This window comes from Melanerpes formicivorus, unplaced genomic scaffold, assembly GCF_026170545.1.
Source record: "Melanerpes formicivorus ecotype bairdi unplaced genomic scaffold, bMelFor1.0.p_v2 SCAF_4, whole genome shotgun sequence".
Lineage (NCBI taxonomy): Eukaryota > Metazoa > Chordata > Aves > Piciformes > Picidae > Melanerpes > Melanerpes formicivorus.
Window position 1 is genome coordinate 6,453,371 of NW_027142356.1, and position 19,084 is coordinate 6,472,454.

The window sequence follows — 19,084 nt, forward strand, 5'->3', positions numbered from 1 at the left end:
AACTTCAGTCAAGCTAAACTGAGTTGTTCATTCAGTTTTTCTGCTATGTCTTTTCTAACAGCTCATGTCTATTCATGCTATTTAGCTTGCACAAGCTGCAGAGCTGACTGCCTTCTGTTCTGTATTTGGATGGCCACCAGTTATAGCACCAAGGCCCATCTTCCATCAGCTTTCCAGAACAGATATAGTGGGATTCTGCTGGTTGTCAAGCAACCTGTGTGAAAACACCAACAGCAACATCAACATGGACTACTTCTGCTCACAAGTGGTACTTGTGAAGAGCTTCAATATTCCTGAACTGGTGAAATTACAATGGTAAATACACAGAATAGGCTGCAAAATGACTTGCAAAACCAGAAATAAGAAACTTACTTCAATGCTGAAGTACCCTCTGTCCACGTAGTCCCCCAGGAAGAGATACCGTGTGTTAGCAGGAGAACCTCCCACTTCAAACAGTTTCATCAAGTCAAAGAACTGACCATGGATGTCTCCACAAACTAGAAGAGAAAAAGAGCAACGTTCAGATTCATCTCAGGCACATGCATTCTGAAGTCAGTCTTGTAAGAAAGCGTTATGACAATTTTGTGCATCATCTAGTTACAGGAGAGCCATCAGGCAAAATCTGACCTATCACTGGGCTCATAGGTATCTGCCCATTCCTCCTCCTGCCCAGCGGAGGGCACAATGCTAGTAATGGTAGTAAGACATACCAAAGCCACCCTGAAAACCAGAACACGCTCAAGCAATGTTACTCTTTCTTTTGCCATCACTCCTCTTCTTTTCCTAGTCATAAATTCAGACGAACACCAACAGGCTTTCCATCAAATGCAAAGCATGCCTGGTCCTGTGTATGCCACAGGTTAAACTGACAAATTTACAGAATTAACCAGGTTGGAAAACAGCTTTGAGCTCATCAAGTCCAACCTATCACCCAACACCATCTAATCTACTGATCCGTGGCACTAAGTGCCTCATCCAGTTTTGAAACACCTCCAGTGATGATGACTCCACCACCTCCCTGGGCAGCACATTCCAATGGCCAATCACTCTTTCTGTGAAGAATGTCTTCCTAACATCCAGCCCAAACCTCCCCTGGCCCAGCTTGAGACTGTGCCCTCTTGTTCTGTCACAGGTTGCCTGTGAGAAGAGACTGACCCCCACCTGGCTACAAGCACCCTTCAGGTAGTTGTAAACAGCAGTTCTGGGTTCTATATAGAAAAATGGCCTGCTTGCTTGCCCAAAGCATATCTCCCATGAAAGGACACTGATTTTTCATGCTTCAACCTCTTCCACTTTATTTAACCTCACATAATTATGATTTGTTTCACCTCCCTGCGATGAAGTCAACCAAACCAGCAGCTTCTCTAGAAAAAGCAGCTCCCAACAAACATGACAGAGCACAAGTGATGTGCAGCTGAGGCTAAGCAGGGACACCTCTTTTTGTGCCTTGTTCTTAAGAGACCGGATCAGCTATCTTGAGAAACTGCAAACTCCACGGTGGCTCATTTTAAGCATCTGCAGGGAGGCAGGCAATGCTTTTGGAGGCCCCTGCAGAAGCTTTAACAGTGTTGTGCTAAAGCCTGCTGCCTTTTGCCTTGCTTTGTTTCCTCTACCTTCAGGAGGGGGAGGACCCCGCCAGTTTAGGGCCAAGTTCAGATTTTTTCTGGTAATCATCTTTGACAAAGAAAATGTTAATGGCATGGACTGTTACTGAGGTCAGTTTAGACTGCTTCTCCCTTCAATGACTGAGAAAAAAAAATAATCTGATTTGCAAACTGGGAGAGTGATTATGAAGAAACTGAATAAACTGAGGGCTCAAGATAGACCTTATCTTGCAACAGCAGTCCAGCTTCCTACTGCTAACAAACTCAGAAGAATTCAGATGCTGTCTCTGATGTGATGGTTCAAGCTTTTGTATTCAACAGCATTCTCATTGGAGCTTTTATCTGGAAGTTGATACAGAGGTCTTGTTCTATCACAAATAAACAAACTTCACATGCCACAGAGAAGCTGAAGTCATGTCTCCACATAGATACAAAAGGACTGTATAGTACAGATGTAACACCAAATCCATCACATTCACAGTGCAAACAGTATTCATACGGTACTGGCTTTCATCTCAGGCCAGTGCCACATGGTATTTTTCACTTGCATCAATTTTCTCTGAATGTATACACTAACAAGAGGATCAATATTAACACTGCCATTCCATCCAAAAACTAAAACCAAACACACACAGCCTCTCAAACCAAACAACTCCCCTTTGGGTACAGGAAAAAAAACCCACTGATGTCCCAAACACTGTCCTCATGAATATTTAAGTCAAATTAGTGACATAGTAACTCTTAAGGTGCTGGCTGGCCAAATATTCTCCTGTGATAGTAACAGGCTATTTTCCACATAGATCAGCATACAGTACTGTTATCACCACTATGCTACACTATATAACCTCTTTTTCCTAGCTGACTCCCCCCTGCCCAGAAGAGTTTCAGATGACAACCTCCACACTGAAAGCCGTCAACAGTTATAATTTCTATCTGAGAATAATATCTGCTATTAGTTAGACAAAGCACCATTTAAATCCTCAAATGGTGAAACACGCCAGAAGGGACCTTGAAAGATCATCCAGTCCAACCCCCCTGCCAGAGCAGAATCACCTAGACCAGATCACACAGGAACACATCCAGGTGGGTCTTGAATATCTCCAGAGAGGAAGACTCCACAACCCCCCTGGGCAGCCTGTTCCAGGGTTCTGTCACCCTCACAGGGAAATAATTCTTCCCTCTGTTTCCATGGAACTTCCTGTACCTCAGCTTCCACTCATTGCCCCTTGTCCTGTCATTGGGCATAACATCACTCTCCTTTCTTTTATATATATATATTAAAAAAAAAAAAGAAGAATAAATAAAGGTACCACCCCAAAGTAAAGTTTTGGGTAGCACTTTCATTTGAGGGTGTTAATGTACCAAACCAGTGCACACTGCTTGACTGCACTCCTCTGCATGGACACTGTGGGAAGATTAAGAACACGTGTCACATGTAGATGGCCAAGCAATCTGCTCTCCTAACTCCTAGCAGGAAAGCTCTTAGTTATGTAACTGTACAGCTCTACCAATTATCGCCCGCCCCCATTTGCTCCAACTGCAAAAACCTGAAGTTGAACAAGACTGAAAGGTTTTTCAAACTGGATTTAACTTTTGCACTTTCAGTAGTGCAAAGAGGAACAGGATTTTTGTTTGGTTTTTGCTATGCAGACGTGCATGAACAAGTAAATATATTAAGGCCATTACAGAGAAGCCAAGGAGGTTAGGGAGCTTTCACCTAATTTCTCTGCGCCCAGGAATTTATCACAACTCAAAAAATGCAGAGAGCAAAGCAGTGAAGAAGATGAAAATAACAAGTGCAGAGCTCTGGAATCCCATGACTTGCAAAACTGGACTTGAGAATGGATACTTGATGGGTATTCCAGGCACACTGCAGTCTGCCCTTTTTATGCTTGACAACAAATGCAGAAACGTATCCAGGAATAATTTTTATTTTTTTTTATTAAAAAAAAAAAAAAAGATGGAAAGCTTTTAGCTCTTTTAGCTTTTTAAGCCCTCAGACACCTGAGGAGAGAGACTTGGGGGTGCTGGTGGACAAGAAGCTCAACATGAGTTCTCAGTGTGCACTTGCAGCCCGCAAAGCCAATCAGATCCTGGGCTGCATCAAGAGAAGTGTGGCCAGCAGGTCGAGGGAGGTGATCCTCCCCCTCTACTCAGCTCTGGGGAGACCCCATCTGGAGTACTGCCTCCAGTTCTGGAGCCCCTATTACAAGAGGGATGTGGAGGTGCTGGAACGTGTCCAGAGAAGGGCCACAAGGATGATCAGAGGGCTGGAGCACCTCTCCTGTGAGGACAGACTGAAGGAGTTGGGGCTGTTCAGGCTGGAGAAGAGAAGGCTCCCAGGTGACCTCATTGTGGCCTTCCAGTATCTGAAGGGGGCCTACAGGAAGGCTGGGGAAGGACTTCTCAGGATCTCAGGTAGTGATAGGACTAGGGGGAATGGAATGAAGCTGGAGGTGGGGAGATTCAGGCTGGATGTGAGGAGGAGGTTCTTCACCATGAGAGTGGTGAAGCCCTGGAATGGGTTGTCCAGGGAGGTGGTCGAGGCCCCGTCCCTGGAGATGTTTGAGCCCAGGCTGGATGAGGCTCTGTCCAGCCTGATCTAGTGTGGGGTGTCCCTGCCCATGGCAGGGGGGTTGGAACTAGATGATCCTTGTGGTCCCTTCCAACCCTGAATGATACTATGATACAATCTTGCCAAGCAATTAAAAGTAGTTCCAAAAGAGAAGCTTAAAATCAGCAGGTAGAAGTGTAGGATGAAAACACTCAAAATTAAGAGTTAACAAAGAGATGGTCAGATCCCAGAACTGCTGCTGAATGAACACAATGGTACTGATGGTTAATCCAATTAGTATTTTGCCTGCCAGGATACCTTAAGGATCTTACACTTCCCAGGTTTGCTTGTATAGACCTGAAATAACCTTACAGTATAAAGCCTGTGTATTCACACTGATGGATGGCCCTTGTTTCCAAACAAATTAAGTACAATCTTCTATGTATGCAGTGCTCTAGTCCATCTGTAGTTTGAACCCAACTGCCTCTAAAGCTATAGTTCTGCCACCTTTTCTGAACCTCCAAACTGGAAGATTTCCCAGGCAGTCAGATCGGTGCTTTAACTTATTAGGTGTTGGGAGAAGCGATCCAGCATCCTATTTCCTTTAATAAAGGCAGAAACATTGATCACCCAATAATTCTGACACACCCTTGACAGAATCACACAATGACAGGGGTTGGAAGGGACCTCCATAGAGCATCGAAGTCCACCTCCACTACCGGAGCAAGTTGCACAGGACAGTGTCCAGGTGAGTTTTGAATGACTCCAGAGACAGAGACTCCACCTCTCTGTGCAGCCTATTCCAGTGCTCCACCACCCTCAAAATAAAGAAGTTCCTCCTCACATTTAGAAGGAATTCATTATGTTCGAGTCTGTGCCTGTTGCATCTTGTCTGGCAGCTTCCCATCACTAACAAAGAGCCTAACAACACTGTCCCATCAGGCACCCACAGGAGAGGTTCCACACCCATTCCATCCCGCCTCTGCAAAGTGGGATTTTTGTGTTCACTTCTGTGGTGGGTTGAAATTAGCCCCCCAACATTAAGTTTGCCAGACCAGCTCAGTGGAAGCAAATAAGAGCTGTAGTTACAAGCAAAACTACAATGTACAGTGGAATGCAATGAATATGTACAAAATAGGCAGTATTTACAATAAATAAACAGCACAAGAACTGCCCTAGTCAAAGACCAGGGGAAGCTACTAGCTTCTCCCTCCTTGCCTCCCCCTGACCCCCCTGTAGAAAAGGGAGAAGAAAAAGGAGCAGAAAAATGCTAGAATAAACCAAAACAACACAGCCAAGGTCAAGCGGAAGTGAGTTTAGTATCTCTCCCAGAGCGAAGAAGTGAGAAGAGAAATTGTTTTGGTACAACTAGTTTTAGTCCCTTATCTCTTCCAATGGGATTTAGAATTATCTTTATTTTCCTTTTTACACCCAACGGTGATTTAGTTACATTTTACTACTTTTCTGCTCAAGATATGTGAAAAGTTTTAAAGGCATAGCCTAAAGCTACCACAACCCACCCCTTCTCCTTTAATGTTACAGAAAAAAAACCCTAAAGTGTTGAAAGCACACTAACTATTATGTATTCATGTTTACCCTTGTACAAGCACTACCATTTGATCTGTTGTTCCTTTTAATTTCACCCAGAAATTTTGTGTGGCGCACACAAGAAAGTCTGAAGAGGCTCTTCAGATAGTTTACACCATGTAACTAAACACTTTTCACTACTCACAAACTCAGTTCAGAGATTGTTTTGTGTTGTCCCCCACTCCAGATGGGTATTAGGAGTGAAAATTTATATTCAGAGTACATTGAACATTGCCAATTCAAAAAACATCTATCTGCAACACTTTGGATATGCTGCACATACTTTCTCATTTACCATGTAGAGACTTAATGGAGGTAACATTATAGTCTGACAGCAAAACACCATTAATGTTTCAAGTCAATTTACATTCCACATCACAAGATTATATTCCTATTTTCAAATGCCATTAGAGATTAGGAGCAGATGTGCAATACTGCATCATCAGCCTCAGAAGCAACCTCTGTAAACTCACAGATGCATGATAATTAACAGTAATGAAGCAAAGACACCTTTTAAAGAAGAAACTAACACTTTGTAAGGAATATTATCCATTGCTTGACAACTTGAGCTTTACGTTCACTGAGGTAGGGATGTTTTTGTACTGCACTCCAGGAGCCTGTGCTTCAGCAGAGCAAAACCTAAGGGAGAAAAACATCCTATTGGGCTACACTACAGAATGCAGACTACAAATCCCAAAGGGCTTGGCTTAGTACAACACTTAGGAAGTGCTTAGCTGCTTACCATTCTACTAGTCAGCACATGCTACCAAGACCTTACAATTTTCAGAGGAACTAGAGTACTAACAAAGCCCTGCTGACAAAGGGACATGTAAAGCAGTACTTGCCTGAGCTGACTCATTTGTTCAAGTCTACAGGACAAGATGGTAAAGAGGTTGCATGCCCCAACGAGGTGTATGTCCCAGATATTTCTCTAGGGAAGTAGTGTGGAGGAATGAAAAGTTACCAAAAGCCAAATGAGGAAAGAGTACTTACACGTAACGCTGAACACAAAAAGACAAAGCAAAAAACAACTAGATGAACCTCTGTAGCTAAACTCTGGGCTTCCTTAGCCAACTGATAAGTAAGAGGGAAAACACCTGCAAGAGCTAAATGCATGAAATTCTCAGGTGCTTCAACAAATACTACTGCATTGCTCCTGAGGGGCTGAACTATTAACCAGAAGGCTCTTGTTTTCTCCAGGATTTAAGAACAAAGTCACACAATACACTCACCTGTCTTTAGATCACACAATCTTTGGCCTTGAATGAGCTTTGTTTCCAAATGCATGTGTTTATGAGGAACATTATATACTGCCACAGCAGTATGAAATGTTTAACACACAACAGTTTTGCTCCATACTTTAAAAAATAAAACTTAATCACTAAAGACTGAGCCATTTTCTTCTTCTTTTTGAGAACAAGCTGCAAGGAGAAGTACAAAATAAAAGAAGAAACTCCAAAAGGTTTTATCTGTAGCTGCTCACTGAAGCACTACTCAAGATACAAACTCAGTGGTTAAGTTACACAGATTGTTTTTAGAGTCCTGCAGTTCTATGTGAGATGTTTAAAGAGCTTGCAGACTTCATTACTTACTCAGGTAAAAAGCAGAACCATTTAGAGAGCTCACTAGGTAAGTTATCCTAAGAAAACATCCACCAGACTCAATGGGCTTTCAAATGAATATTTGTTATAGTAAGTGTATTGAACAACACAGCTCTGTATTTCCAAGAGAAGCATGATCTCATTCATATTCATATCTGGTTATCTAACAACATCATAATAGGCTTTCATCTATCTTTTCCTTTCAAATCACTGCATGCAAATTGATGAGTTGATACTCCCAGAGTGAACTGGCATTAACAAAAAACCCTACACCTGCAATTAGGTATTTTCATAGAGCGTTTCAACCAAGGATAAAGCCAGAAACCATCAGCCATGCAGGTACAGCAAAGGAAACAGCAAATGGACCACCAATACCACATTTGGCAACGCTGCTTGGTCGATGACTTTCCTTCTTTGTACTGAGGAAAAGGAGGTGGGGGGAGAAAGTAGTATCTTGAGAAAAGCTATTTTCAGTGCAACACACGAGGACACTATCCTGTGTTCTGCTCTGCCAACACTTGAAATGCTAGTGTCTGTAAAGCTCAACCCACGCTCACTCCTTGTAATAGGGGCTGGTTTTCTCCCACCATCCCCTGAAGGCTAGAACAAATAATGACTCTTGATTTGAAGAGGTAGAGCGAAAAACACCAGGGAAAGGAAAACATCACATCAGAAAAGACCTTCAGGACAACAGACAGTAATATTCTCTGGTGAAGGAGGGAGCAAAAAAAGTCCACCTAAACAATGTGGCAGGAAGTTCTTCAAGAAGTTAAGGCTACCAAAATATCTTCAGCACAACGTTTTCAAAATTAGCTCCACAAAATTACTTTTTGCATCACAAAATTGTTTGCAGTGTCTCAAAACAAAATAAAACAAACCATGTACATAAGCCTGGCTAGCAGAGCAGCCCCTTATATTAAGAAGATACTGGAAGAAATGAGTCCCAGGAAACAGCCTCTACCAGGTACTGTAAAAAATCTACACTGGCAGAGAAAATCCCTTCCCTCCAGGCTCCTACCCTAGCTGAATTTTTCAGGAGAGCAAGTGGGCATCACAGCAGTGAGGTGTCAAATGAAAACTTTCCATTCCAGGTTAAAGCAACACAGCAGAGTTCTAGTAGAAAGGGGATGGGGATGCAGTGAAGATGTCGCAGAAATTTTCCAAGATCAATAGGGAAAGCTACTCTTACCACATATTCCTGAAGATGCTGGATCAGGTCATGGGGAGAAAATCAAAATGGAATGGGAGAAAAACAGTTTTCACTCCCATACACAAAACCAAACAACACACCACAAACCAAACAGCTCTTCCTCTGCCAACCTTTAAGGTCAGCACTGTCCCCGAGCATCGTCCAGCAAACAGAAAAGCAAACATGTTGTCCCTGTCTCCTTCAGTACACCCTCAGTACCAGGGAGCAATGCTTTTTCCACAACTTCATCAGAGGGAATACTTGTATATAAATCCATTCATTAGTGTATGTCCATATTCTCCATCCAATTCCATGCACCAGAAGGAGAGAGCCCTTTCAGTGAAGAAAGGTCCTGCACAAGAAGGCACAGCCTGGCTTTGCACACGATGCTCCAAATGAAATTTAGGAAGGTGGAACAAAGCTAAGTAGGAAAGAGGCTTTTGAAGATGAGAAGCTCAAACATGCTCAGCTCCACAGAAAAAAAACCAGCTTCAAAGGGAGTGCTGTTTTACTCTGTGAACAGCTTTTATTGAAAGACTGACAGACCTGGGACTGTATATTCTGGAGAAGAGAAGCCTGAGAAAGGGCAACTTATCAATGTCTACAAACATCTGAAGGATGGCTGTCAGGAGGATGAAGCCAGTCTCTTTTCAGTGATAGGATGAGAGGCAATGGACCTGATGGAGAGGGTCCAGAGAAGAGCCATGAAAATGATCAAGGGGTTGGAGCACCTCTGCTTCAAAGACAGGCTGAGGAAGCTGGGGCTGGAGAAAAGAAGGCTCTGGGGAAACCTAATAGCAGCTTTCCAGTACCTAAAGGGGGCCTACAAGAAGGATGAAGAGAGATCATTTACAAAGGCCAGCAGTGACAGGATGAGAGGCAATGGCTTCAAACTAAATAGCAGCAGATTTACATGGGATGTTAGGAACAAGTTCTTTACCGTGAGAGTAGTGGAACACTGGAGCAGGTTGCCTGGGGAGGTGGTTGGAGCCCAATCCCTGAAGATAGTCAAGGTAAGGCTGAACAGGGCTCTGGGCTACCCGATCTAGTTGAGGATGCCCCAGCTGACTGCAGAGGGACTACATGACCTTTGGAGGTCCCTTCCAGCCCAGACTATTCTATGATTCATGTCAAGCTTCAGTATATGAATACATCTAAAAACCTAACTGCAAAACCTGGATGTTTTCACTGGCTTGGTTTATATCTATTTCTCTATATATACGTGTATACATATATGTACACACGTATATTATTCCCCTCCCCCATTTTCACCTGAGGATAACATTTGTTGTCACAGTTGCCTCATTCTGTGCCATCAGAGACCTGTTTTATGCTCCATCCCCCCACCACTCAGTATTTTACTAAGACTCAAAAGCATTAATCTATGACAAAAAAGCATCCTCCTTCCTTCAGCACAACAATTTGCCTTAGTGGAAAACAAGCCCTTGCTTGACACAAACAACTGCATGTATTCATTACCTCTGGATCTATAGCACTCTGCCGTATTTCCCAGAAACAGATGTCAGGGGAAAATAAAAATACTCAAATTCCTGGGCTCTTAATAAGCTACCAGCAGCACCAGCACAGATGCTTGCACGCACCCTGAGTGGAAGGAGACAGCACAATTAGCTTCAAAAATATATAGTGAAGTTCGGCATTTGGCCCTAATGGTCTATACTCAGAACCATCAGCAAAAAGAACTGGCAGTGAAGACCTGCTGAGCTTTAACCTCCGCTTTTGCACTTTTTCAGCTCGAGTTTTTAATGTAACTTTTATGTACTACAGCTATGCTAGCATCTGGCTGCAGGGCTCCCAGTCCCACCCAAGCCACATGGAATTACCTTTAAAAATTACAGAATTTAAATTACATAACCAAAGTCTTAGACAAACCTAATTCTCAGTGAAAAAAATTACTAACTTTTGAGAGAAGTAAGCTCTCTGTAGTGATTTGTGTCCTGGTAAAAGCTCCTGTAACAGTGGAGCCAGTGGGGGTGCTGGTGGAGGAGAAGCTCAACATGAGCTCTCAATGTGCACTTGCAGCCCAGAAAGCCAATCAGATCCTGGGCTGCATCAGGAGAAGTGTGGCCAGCAGGTCCAGGGAGGTGATCCTCCCCCTCTACTCAGCCCTGGTGAGACCCCACCTGGAGTACTGTGTCCAGTTCTGGAGCCCCTATTACAAGAGGGATATGGACGTGCTGGAAGGTGTCCAGAGAAGGGCCACAAGGATGATCAGAGGGCTGGAGCACCTCTCCTATGAGGACAGACTGAAGGAGTTGGGGCTGTTCAGTCTGCAGAAGAGAAGGCTCCCAGGTGACCTCATTGTGGCCTTCCAGTATCTGAAGGGGGCCTACAAGAAGGCTGGGGAGGGACTTCTCAGGATCTCAGGTAGTGATAGGACTAGGGGGAATGGAATGAAGTTGGAGGTGGGGAGATTCAGGCTGGAGGTGAGGAGGAAGTTCTTCCCCACGAGAGTGGTGAAACCCTGGAATGGGTTGTCCAGGGAGATGGTTGAGGCCCCATCCCTGGAGGTGTTTAAGCCCAGGCTGGATGAGGCTCTGGCCAGCCTGATCTAGTGTGGGGTGTCCCTGCCCATGGCAAGGGGGTTGGAACTAGATGATCCTTGTGGTCCCTTCCAACCCTGACTGATTCTATGTCCTGGTATGAGACAGAACAGAACCAGTCCTGTTCAGGGATTTTATTTTTCAGCTCAGTCTCTTCTGACTAACTGCACTTTACTGAAATTATAGTCATGTCCTCACAGAGTTTGCTTCTAGAGATGATAACACTCAATGCTTATAGTTAGTACCAAGGGCTGGTATGCAGGTCAAGGTCATAGTGTACTGTGTTGGGAGTGCAAGAAGTAAAAGGTCACACATGTAGGGAAGAGCAGACAGGACAGGTGAGCCTGATCTGACCAACAAGGTATTCCATTTCATATATACCACATTCAGTGTAAAACTGAGGATCACAAGGGTCAAGCTTTTTCTCTTCTTCTTCACCTTCAGGGAGGTGGTAGAAGCTCCATCCCTGGAGGCTTCTAAGGCCAGGCTGCATGTGGCTCTGAGCAACCTGATCTAGTGTGAGATGTCCCTGCCCATGGCAGGAGGGTTGGAACTAGATGATCCTTGAGGTCCCTTCCAACCCTAACAATTCTATGATTCCATGATGCCTGGTCTCTGTGGAGGACTCTGTCCATTCTGCCTTGATTCCCAGACCTTGTGTTCCTGGATCCAGTTTCAGAATCCAGCTCCCAAATGTGGTTCCTGTCCACCAAGTCCAGCTTGGGACTTTCACAGTATCTGCCCACAGCATCAGTGGTGATGGTGAAGTAATTCTCATCAGGGGGATATGCTTTGATATTATTTTTTTACATATTTGTATAGATTTCATTTTGTTGTTATTATTTTCATTAAAGCTGGTCTGGTTTTCATTCCCAATCCATAAGTCTCTCTCCCTCATTCCCTTTCTCTTCCCTTTGGGAAAGGAGAGGAGTTAATATATGGCATCTGTCACTTGTTTAGTGGCCAGCCCTACCCTGATCCATGCCACCACATAAATTTCCTCTTGCTGAAAACAAACCTAAATGTGATCTTGAGTAGGTGGCTAAATTCACTTGCTGATCTTAAAACAAAATGAATCATAGAACAATGACTGGGGTTGGAAGAGACCCTAGAGATCATCTAGTTACAGAAGAAGTGCTATCCTTTAATGACAGTTATGAAAATGAACACAAAGAAATTATACTGTTGAACAGAACAGCCTCAGTTCTGTTTCTTTGTACAGCTGTGCTATAAGGAGGACATTCACACAATTTGGACAGTATTTTGGGTAACTCAATTTAAGAAGGACATTGAGACTCTTGAATGTGTCCAGAGAAGGCCAAAGAGGCTGGGGAGAGGCCCCAAGCACAAGCCCTACGAGGAGAGGCTGAGACAGTTGGGATTGTTTAGCCTGGAGAAGAGGAGGCTCAGGGGAGACCTTCTTGCTGTCTACAACTACCTGAAGGGAGGGTGTAGCCAGCAGAGGGTTGGTCTCTTCTCCCAGGCAACCAGCACCAGAACAAGAGGACACAGTCTCAAGCTGTGCCAGGGGAAGTTTAGGCTGGAGGTGAGGAGAAAGTTCTTCACAGAGCGAGTTGCTGGCCATTGGAGTGTGCTGCCCAGGGAGGTGATGGAGTCACCATCCCCAGAGGTTGTTCAAGAAGGTACTGGACATGGCACTTGGTGCCATGGTTTAGTAGTCATGAGGTGTTGGGTGACAGGTTGGACTTGATGATCTCTGAGGTCTTTTCCAACCTTATTGATTCTATGATTCTATTAGGGGTGGCACCCAAAGAGATCTGAGCTTCCTCCTGCACCATGCCCCCCAAGCAAGTCTCTCCCACTATACTGAGAATTGTTTTCCCAATGGCTGACTGCAGATAGAAATTAAAAAAAAACCCAAACAACCAAACCAAAATCAGAGGGAAGGAAAAAATACTCTTTTGGAACAGTCACAAACTACATCAGAAGCCTGGAGAAGAGGAGGCTCAGGGGTGACCTCATTGCCCTCTACAACTACCTGAAAGGTGGTTGTAGCCAGGAAGGGGTTGGCCTCTTCTCCCAGGCAACCAGCACCAGAACAAGGGGACACAGTCTCAAGCTGCAGCAGGGGAGGTTTAGACTCGAGGTGAGGAGGAAATTCTTCACCGAGCGAGTCATTCGTCATTGGAACGGGTTGCCCAGGGAGGTGGTTGAGTCATCGACCCTGGAGGCGTTCAAGAGGGAACTGGACGTGGCACTTGGTGCCATGGTCTAGTCATGGGGTCTGTGTTGATAGGTTGGACTCGATGATCCTGGAGGTCCTTTCCAACCTAAGTGATACTGTGATACAGTAAGTTGTTCTGGGACGTAACAGAGGTAAGAAGAAAACATCAAGGAGAACAGCAGTTAGTTGAAACAATAAATGGGGAAACAAAATGAGGTTTATTATACAGAATTGGCATTTATGGAACCCTTCTGCTGTGAAGCCTATCAGTAACCTCCAATATTAAACCTTCAATGTTTCTAGCATAGAGCTAACAGATTTGTAATAATTACAGACCAAACAATGCAAGAGGATATAAATAAATGTTTACTATCCTAGCAATCAGCCAAACAGGATTTCATTGGCACTGGATGCAGTTAATTTTGATATGTGAATTAAGTGTATCTGAACACATCATCTCCGTGCAAGGATTTCCACCACCTTACTTTTTGCACTTGCAGCATAAAGGCTTCAATCAGCCTCAGCCAACCAGATCATACAAATGGAAATCAAATCATGGAATCAGAGTATATACAGCCTGGACTGCCCCCACCCCAGCTGCAGTTCCAGATGAGAATAATTATCACATAGATTGGGGGTTTTATTGACAAGTTATTGGTACAGCTAGAAAATAAACTCCTGAGCCAGGTTTTTATATTGCAAGGACAAGATTTTCAGGAAGTTCAGAATATCTAGTTACAGAGTTCATTATTTCTGGTGGGAGCTATGCAATCACTTCTTCCACAGCACTTCTCAGATTACCTGGTTTCAAAGAAAACGGAACATAACCTTGAACATACCCACAATCTAAATATGAAACATAGTTTAGTATGACCTTATGAAACTCTGTTTTAAATTCCAACCTAGATCCATACAAATGGAATGTGTGTAACAAAGGAAGTAGCTGAACATACAGTGCATTTCCTCTTAGAGCAGTAACACTAATAAGGAAGTCACAGAATTGTCAGGGTTTTAAGGGACCTCGAGGATCATCTCGTTACAATCCCCCCGCCACGGGCAGGGACAACTTCCACTAGATCAGGTTGCCCAGAGCCACATCCAGCCTGGCCTTAAAACCTCCATGGATGGGGTTTCCACCACCTCTTCACCACTCTTGTGGTGAAGAACTTCTTCCTAATACCTATTCTACATGTCCCTTCCTCCAGTTTGGATCCATTCCCCCTAGTTCTACCACTACCTGACACCCCAAAAAGTCCCTCACCAGCTTTCTTGTCAAGTCATTCCTTCAAACACCAGACTTCTGAGCAGTTCCAACACTAAACACAAAAGCAGCAAATCCCATCAGCAGGACGTAGCAGTGCCACGCACCAGAAGGGACAATTCACAGAATCACAGAATGTTAGGGGCTGGAAGGGACCTCAAAGATCGAGTCCAACCCCCCTGCCAGAGCAGGATCATCTTGAGTGGCTCACACAGGAACACATGCAGGTGGATTTTGAATGTCTCCATAAGAAGAGACTCCACAACCTCAAAGTTGCACAAGCCCCCTTAAATACAGGATTTTCCAAAACACAATACTGCAGCTGTAGATGTGCATTACTGTCAGTGGAGCAGCTAAACCTGTAGAGCTGTACCAAGACTGCCACACAACATCCATTTTCTTCCTGCTGACTTAGTCCTTGACTTCCAAGCTCTGAAGATAGACAGCTTCACCAGGTTACTGTTACCATTGACTCCAATCACTTGCTCAGGCCAAGTTTGCCTCTGCTCCACACAGTTAACACAACCTCGTCTTCTATTGTTACAGATCTCCTGTTACAGAGATTTCCAAATAGCCCTGAAGTAGATAAGGTACTTCTTAAATTTGCATTCTGTGAAGTCATTTTGACCAAGAAAAAGCTAAGTAAACTATTATTCCATCTGGCTGACAAGTAAAACTTTCTGGCTGTTCTCAAAGGACTGGGATATGCATTTTCAACTCTTTCTCCAGATTTTCCTGTCTGTGTGAACACTACAGCTCATACTCCCAGCACTGGGACAATATAAACACTTTAAGTCCTCCTAGTTCTGGGAGAAAGTCCAGTATTTTACATTTGTTAGTTATAATAATGAGGTGACAGGAAAGTAAAAAACATGATGGACAAGAAAAAAAAATAGATCTCTTTTTTAATAACTGAAGTCACTTCTGAAACAATGTCCCTTGTGCTTGCTCTTCCTGGGAGGTTGACCTACTACTAGATACAAGCTTAGACCTCTTCTGCAAGCCACAATGCATTTAAGGAGCAGAGTACTGCTAAATGACTATTACTTCCAGTGCAAAAAGGCAAAACTCTTTTGTATGTTGGCAGGAAACACTTATTCTAGACCATAATGCACACCCTCCTTTGACTATTTTATGGAACACTATCCTGTCACAGAATCACTGATTCACAGAATACATCTGGTTGGAAGTGACCTCAAAGATAATCCAGTCCAACCCTCAACCCAGGGTCAGCACTAAACCATGTCCCTCGGTGCCAGATCCACACACTGCTTGAACACCTCCAGGAAGAGTGACTTCACCACTGCCCTGGGCAGACCATTCCAACGTTTGAAAACCCTCTCTGTGAAGACATATTTCCTAACATCCAGCCTCAACCTCACCTGGCACAGCTTGAAACCATTTCCTCTAGTCCTGTCACTTGTCATCAAGAAGAGGCTGGCCCCCTCCTCACTCCAACCTCCCTTCAGGTAGTCATAGGGAGCAACAAGGTCTTGCCTCAGAGACCTTGCTCTTGTCAGAGCATACAGCAAAATACTGCTTTAATGGGGCACTAAAAGATGCCTGCTTTTCTCTTTCTTTTCCATGCAAGCTGGGTAGTGGTGATTTTTTCCCACAGCACTATGTTCATGCAGTGACTGAAGAAGTTAAGCCCTTCTTCTTTCACGCTCTTGCTCTCCAGAATGACTCATTTTTTCAAAGAGAACATTGTCTACTTTTGGCTAAGATCAAATACATTATCAGTTAAATTCATTCCAGAAAATGTTCTTTCCAACCACAACTACCACAATACTAACCTCAAAGCCAGTCATAGTTTACTTTACTTTTGTCCTGCACAGAAGAGGAATAAAAGACAGAAAAAAAAGGCAGATTCTTTTAAAACAATTGCATTTCTTTTTCTCACCTCTCCATTCCTACAGCTTTGAATTCAGCTCACAGCTGTAGAAAACAAGGACCATGAAAATGTTTACCTTGAAAAACCATTTGGCAAAAGAAGATACTTAGAAATGCTCTGAGCTACAGATTATGTCTTGTAGCTCTTCACCCAGAGTGTTATCAGTCTGTGGGGTGTTTGTGACTCCTTGTTAACACTGAATTTTAAAAAGAAAGGCCACTTTTACCACCTCTTATAGGTTGGAAAGTTCCACCCCGTGCAGGCTGACAAGCTGACCTCCACAGCACATGCTCCTGCCCAAGCTGTGCAGTCTGTGGTGAAAGTTTCTCACACATCCAGGGCAAATGCACTAATCCCCACAGTTTCACAAGTTTTCTTGCAATAAAATTGCTGTTGTTGGTTAACAAAACAGCCAACACACAGCAGACTCCATTGTCTTTTGTGAGCAACTATGTTTTTGTAAGCATCTATCTGGGTTTTATAAGCCTTTAAAGGTCAGTTGATGTTTCCAGATGCTTAAAATTTGACATTCTTACTAATAAAAGCAAATATTAGGAGTTCTTTGAGGTCTCTTCCAACCTCAGTGATTCTGTCATGGTTTAGTCATGAGGTCTGTGGTGACAGGTTGGACTTGATGATCTTTGAGGTCTCTTCCAACCTTTGTGATTCTGTGATTCTGTTTTCAAGAGAGTCAAAACTAGAAGCTAAAATCTGAGAGAGCTGATACTACCACCATTCACAAGGTGTCAGTCAGAAAGTTTGGACTCTAGAACCTAGCAAGAAATCATAACTTCAACTTGAGTTCAACAGACTTTTACTACACAAGCCTTTTTGTTATTTCTTATTTCATTCACCTTTCATTAAGGTCAAATCCCCTTGATTTTCTATAATGTCTAAGTAGCTTAACTAAGTGGCTCCTTCGGAGGAGAATAGCTGACCTGCTCTCTCTGCACTGAAGACACTTTTTAATGATGGAATTTATACAATTTCTTTTATGCATATTTCTAGTTAAGTCTTTTCCTTGCTTGCTTGCGAGCAAGAGTTCCTGTTCCCAAGACCATGCTGAAACAAAATCTTTTTCCCTCCTTATAAATTCCTTTATGAAGCAGAGGTTGCTGCTGCTGCTGCTTCAGTCTTGTATTGGTCAAATTGGTCAAATTTGGCTCTCAGCAGTGCGTCAATTCACAGGAAAGAGCTCTCTCATGGATTTATTACTGCTGAGTGAAAAATGTGTGCTAAGAAAAAAAATGCACTATTTGCACTTCAGTGACTTTTCAGGCTGCTTGCTACTCCCTCTGGATTGCAATAGCATGGCTATTTGAAGCAAATGCAAGGCAGAAACCTTTCAGGCACCAAAAAAACCTCAAAAAAATTCTAATGTATTCATATGTTTGTTAAAGATTGCCTGGGCTTAAATGAAACTGTAAAAAGTGCTTGGCAAGTCTCTTTTTTTTTACCTTCTTTGTAGCTGGCCAAGTAATGAAAAGAAATCCTCTCGGATCATAAACACAGATTTATTACACCCCAAAGTTTTCATGTACTCTCACTGAAAATGTCACATTCTTTTCTTTTGCATCTATGTATTCAAATGGAAAGATTCATTTTATTGAACTCCATCGAGAAAATTCACAGAAGACTTTCAACTGAAAATGTCCTACCTACTGCAAATAGCTTGCTCAAAAGCATGTGACAAAAAGAGGGGAAAAAACCCAACCCCCAAAACACAACACATGAACCAACACAAGCTTCTTATAAAAACTGAAGCTACATCATGACCAAGGCTATGAGTCAGTGCAGATAGCATCTTATCTTCAGAAAACATATGAGTAAGGTAATCAGGTTTCAGAAGATCATCACCCACCAAAAAAATAATTGAGTGTCTGCGTTTCTGGTGTCCAAGAGAAGCAGGGGTACCTGTGCATCACAGGAGACAGAGCTGATCAATCTGATATGGAAAAAAAAAAGGCACAACCAAAACCCCACAAATGAAAAAGAATGAGTTTTCAACCCATTTTTTCCCCTTCTTCATGCAGTCACAGCTAACAAACAATTCTAAAATAGAATCCAAAAAATACTAATTCACTTTCCAGAGGTAGGAAATACTTGAGTTTCTCCACCAAAGAAAATACAAAGCTATATATAACAAAAAGCCAGTTAGGTGTGAAAATACTGACATGAAGAGTAGGTATCAAGTCTCTGGAAGAGCATCTTATCAAGACTACAAAAGATTAAAGTAGCCTCTACAACTATGGCTAAGAAGAACAGACAGTGTCACCCTTCATAAACATGAAGTACTTTGTTTAAGAATTATTAAAGTCTGAAAGCCTGTTTGAAGAACTAAATACGTGGAAAATAAAAAGTCATTTTGGTTCATTTCAAACACTTCTTCATCTGTCTCATTTAATAGACTCACAGAAACTCAGCCACACTAAAATAAATCAATAAAGAAATAAATAAATGCTGGAGCCATTCTGACAATTTCTCTTAGAGGAGCAAGGATTAGAAACTTGCCATGGACAGCACTACCGCCACCTGTTCCATCAAGGACTGACAAATCAAGTACACAGCTACAGGGAATCTGAAGATCTGGCTAGGGTCTACATGATCAACCTCCAACGCAGGGAGATTCTGAGCTATCACTTCCAAGC

The 19,084-nt window shown here is 43.1% G+C and overlaps 1 protein-coding gene across 2 annotated transcripts in view; it reads right to left on the minus strand.

Annotated features, from left to right (window-relative positions):
• Positions 1–19,084, minus strand: part of PPP3CA (protein phosphatase 3 catalytic subunit alpha) — a 250,139-nt gene that overhangs the window by 81,391 nt on the left and 149,664 nt on the right. For both annotated transcript variants that reach the window (XM_068136820.1, XM_068136821.1), the window contains exon 3: positions 373–497. In XM_068136820.1, the coding sequence (XP_067992921.1) occupies positions 373–497 (125 nt within the window). The remainder of the gene's footprint in view (positions 1–372; positions 498–19,084) is intronic.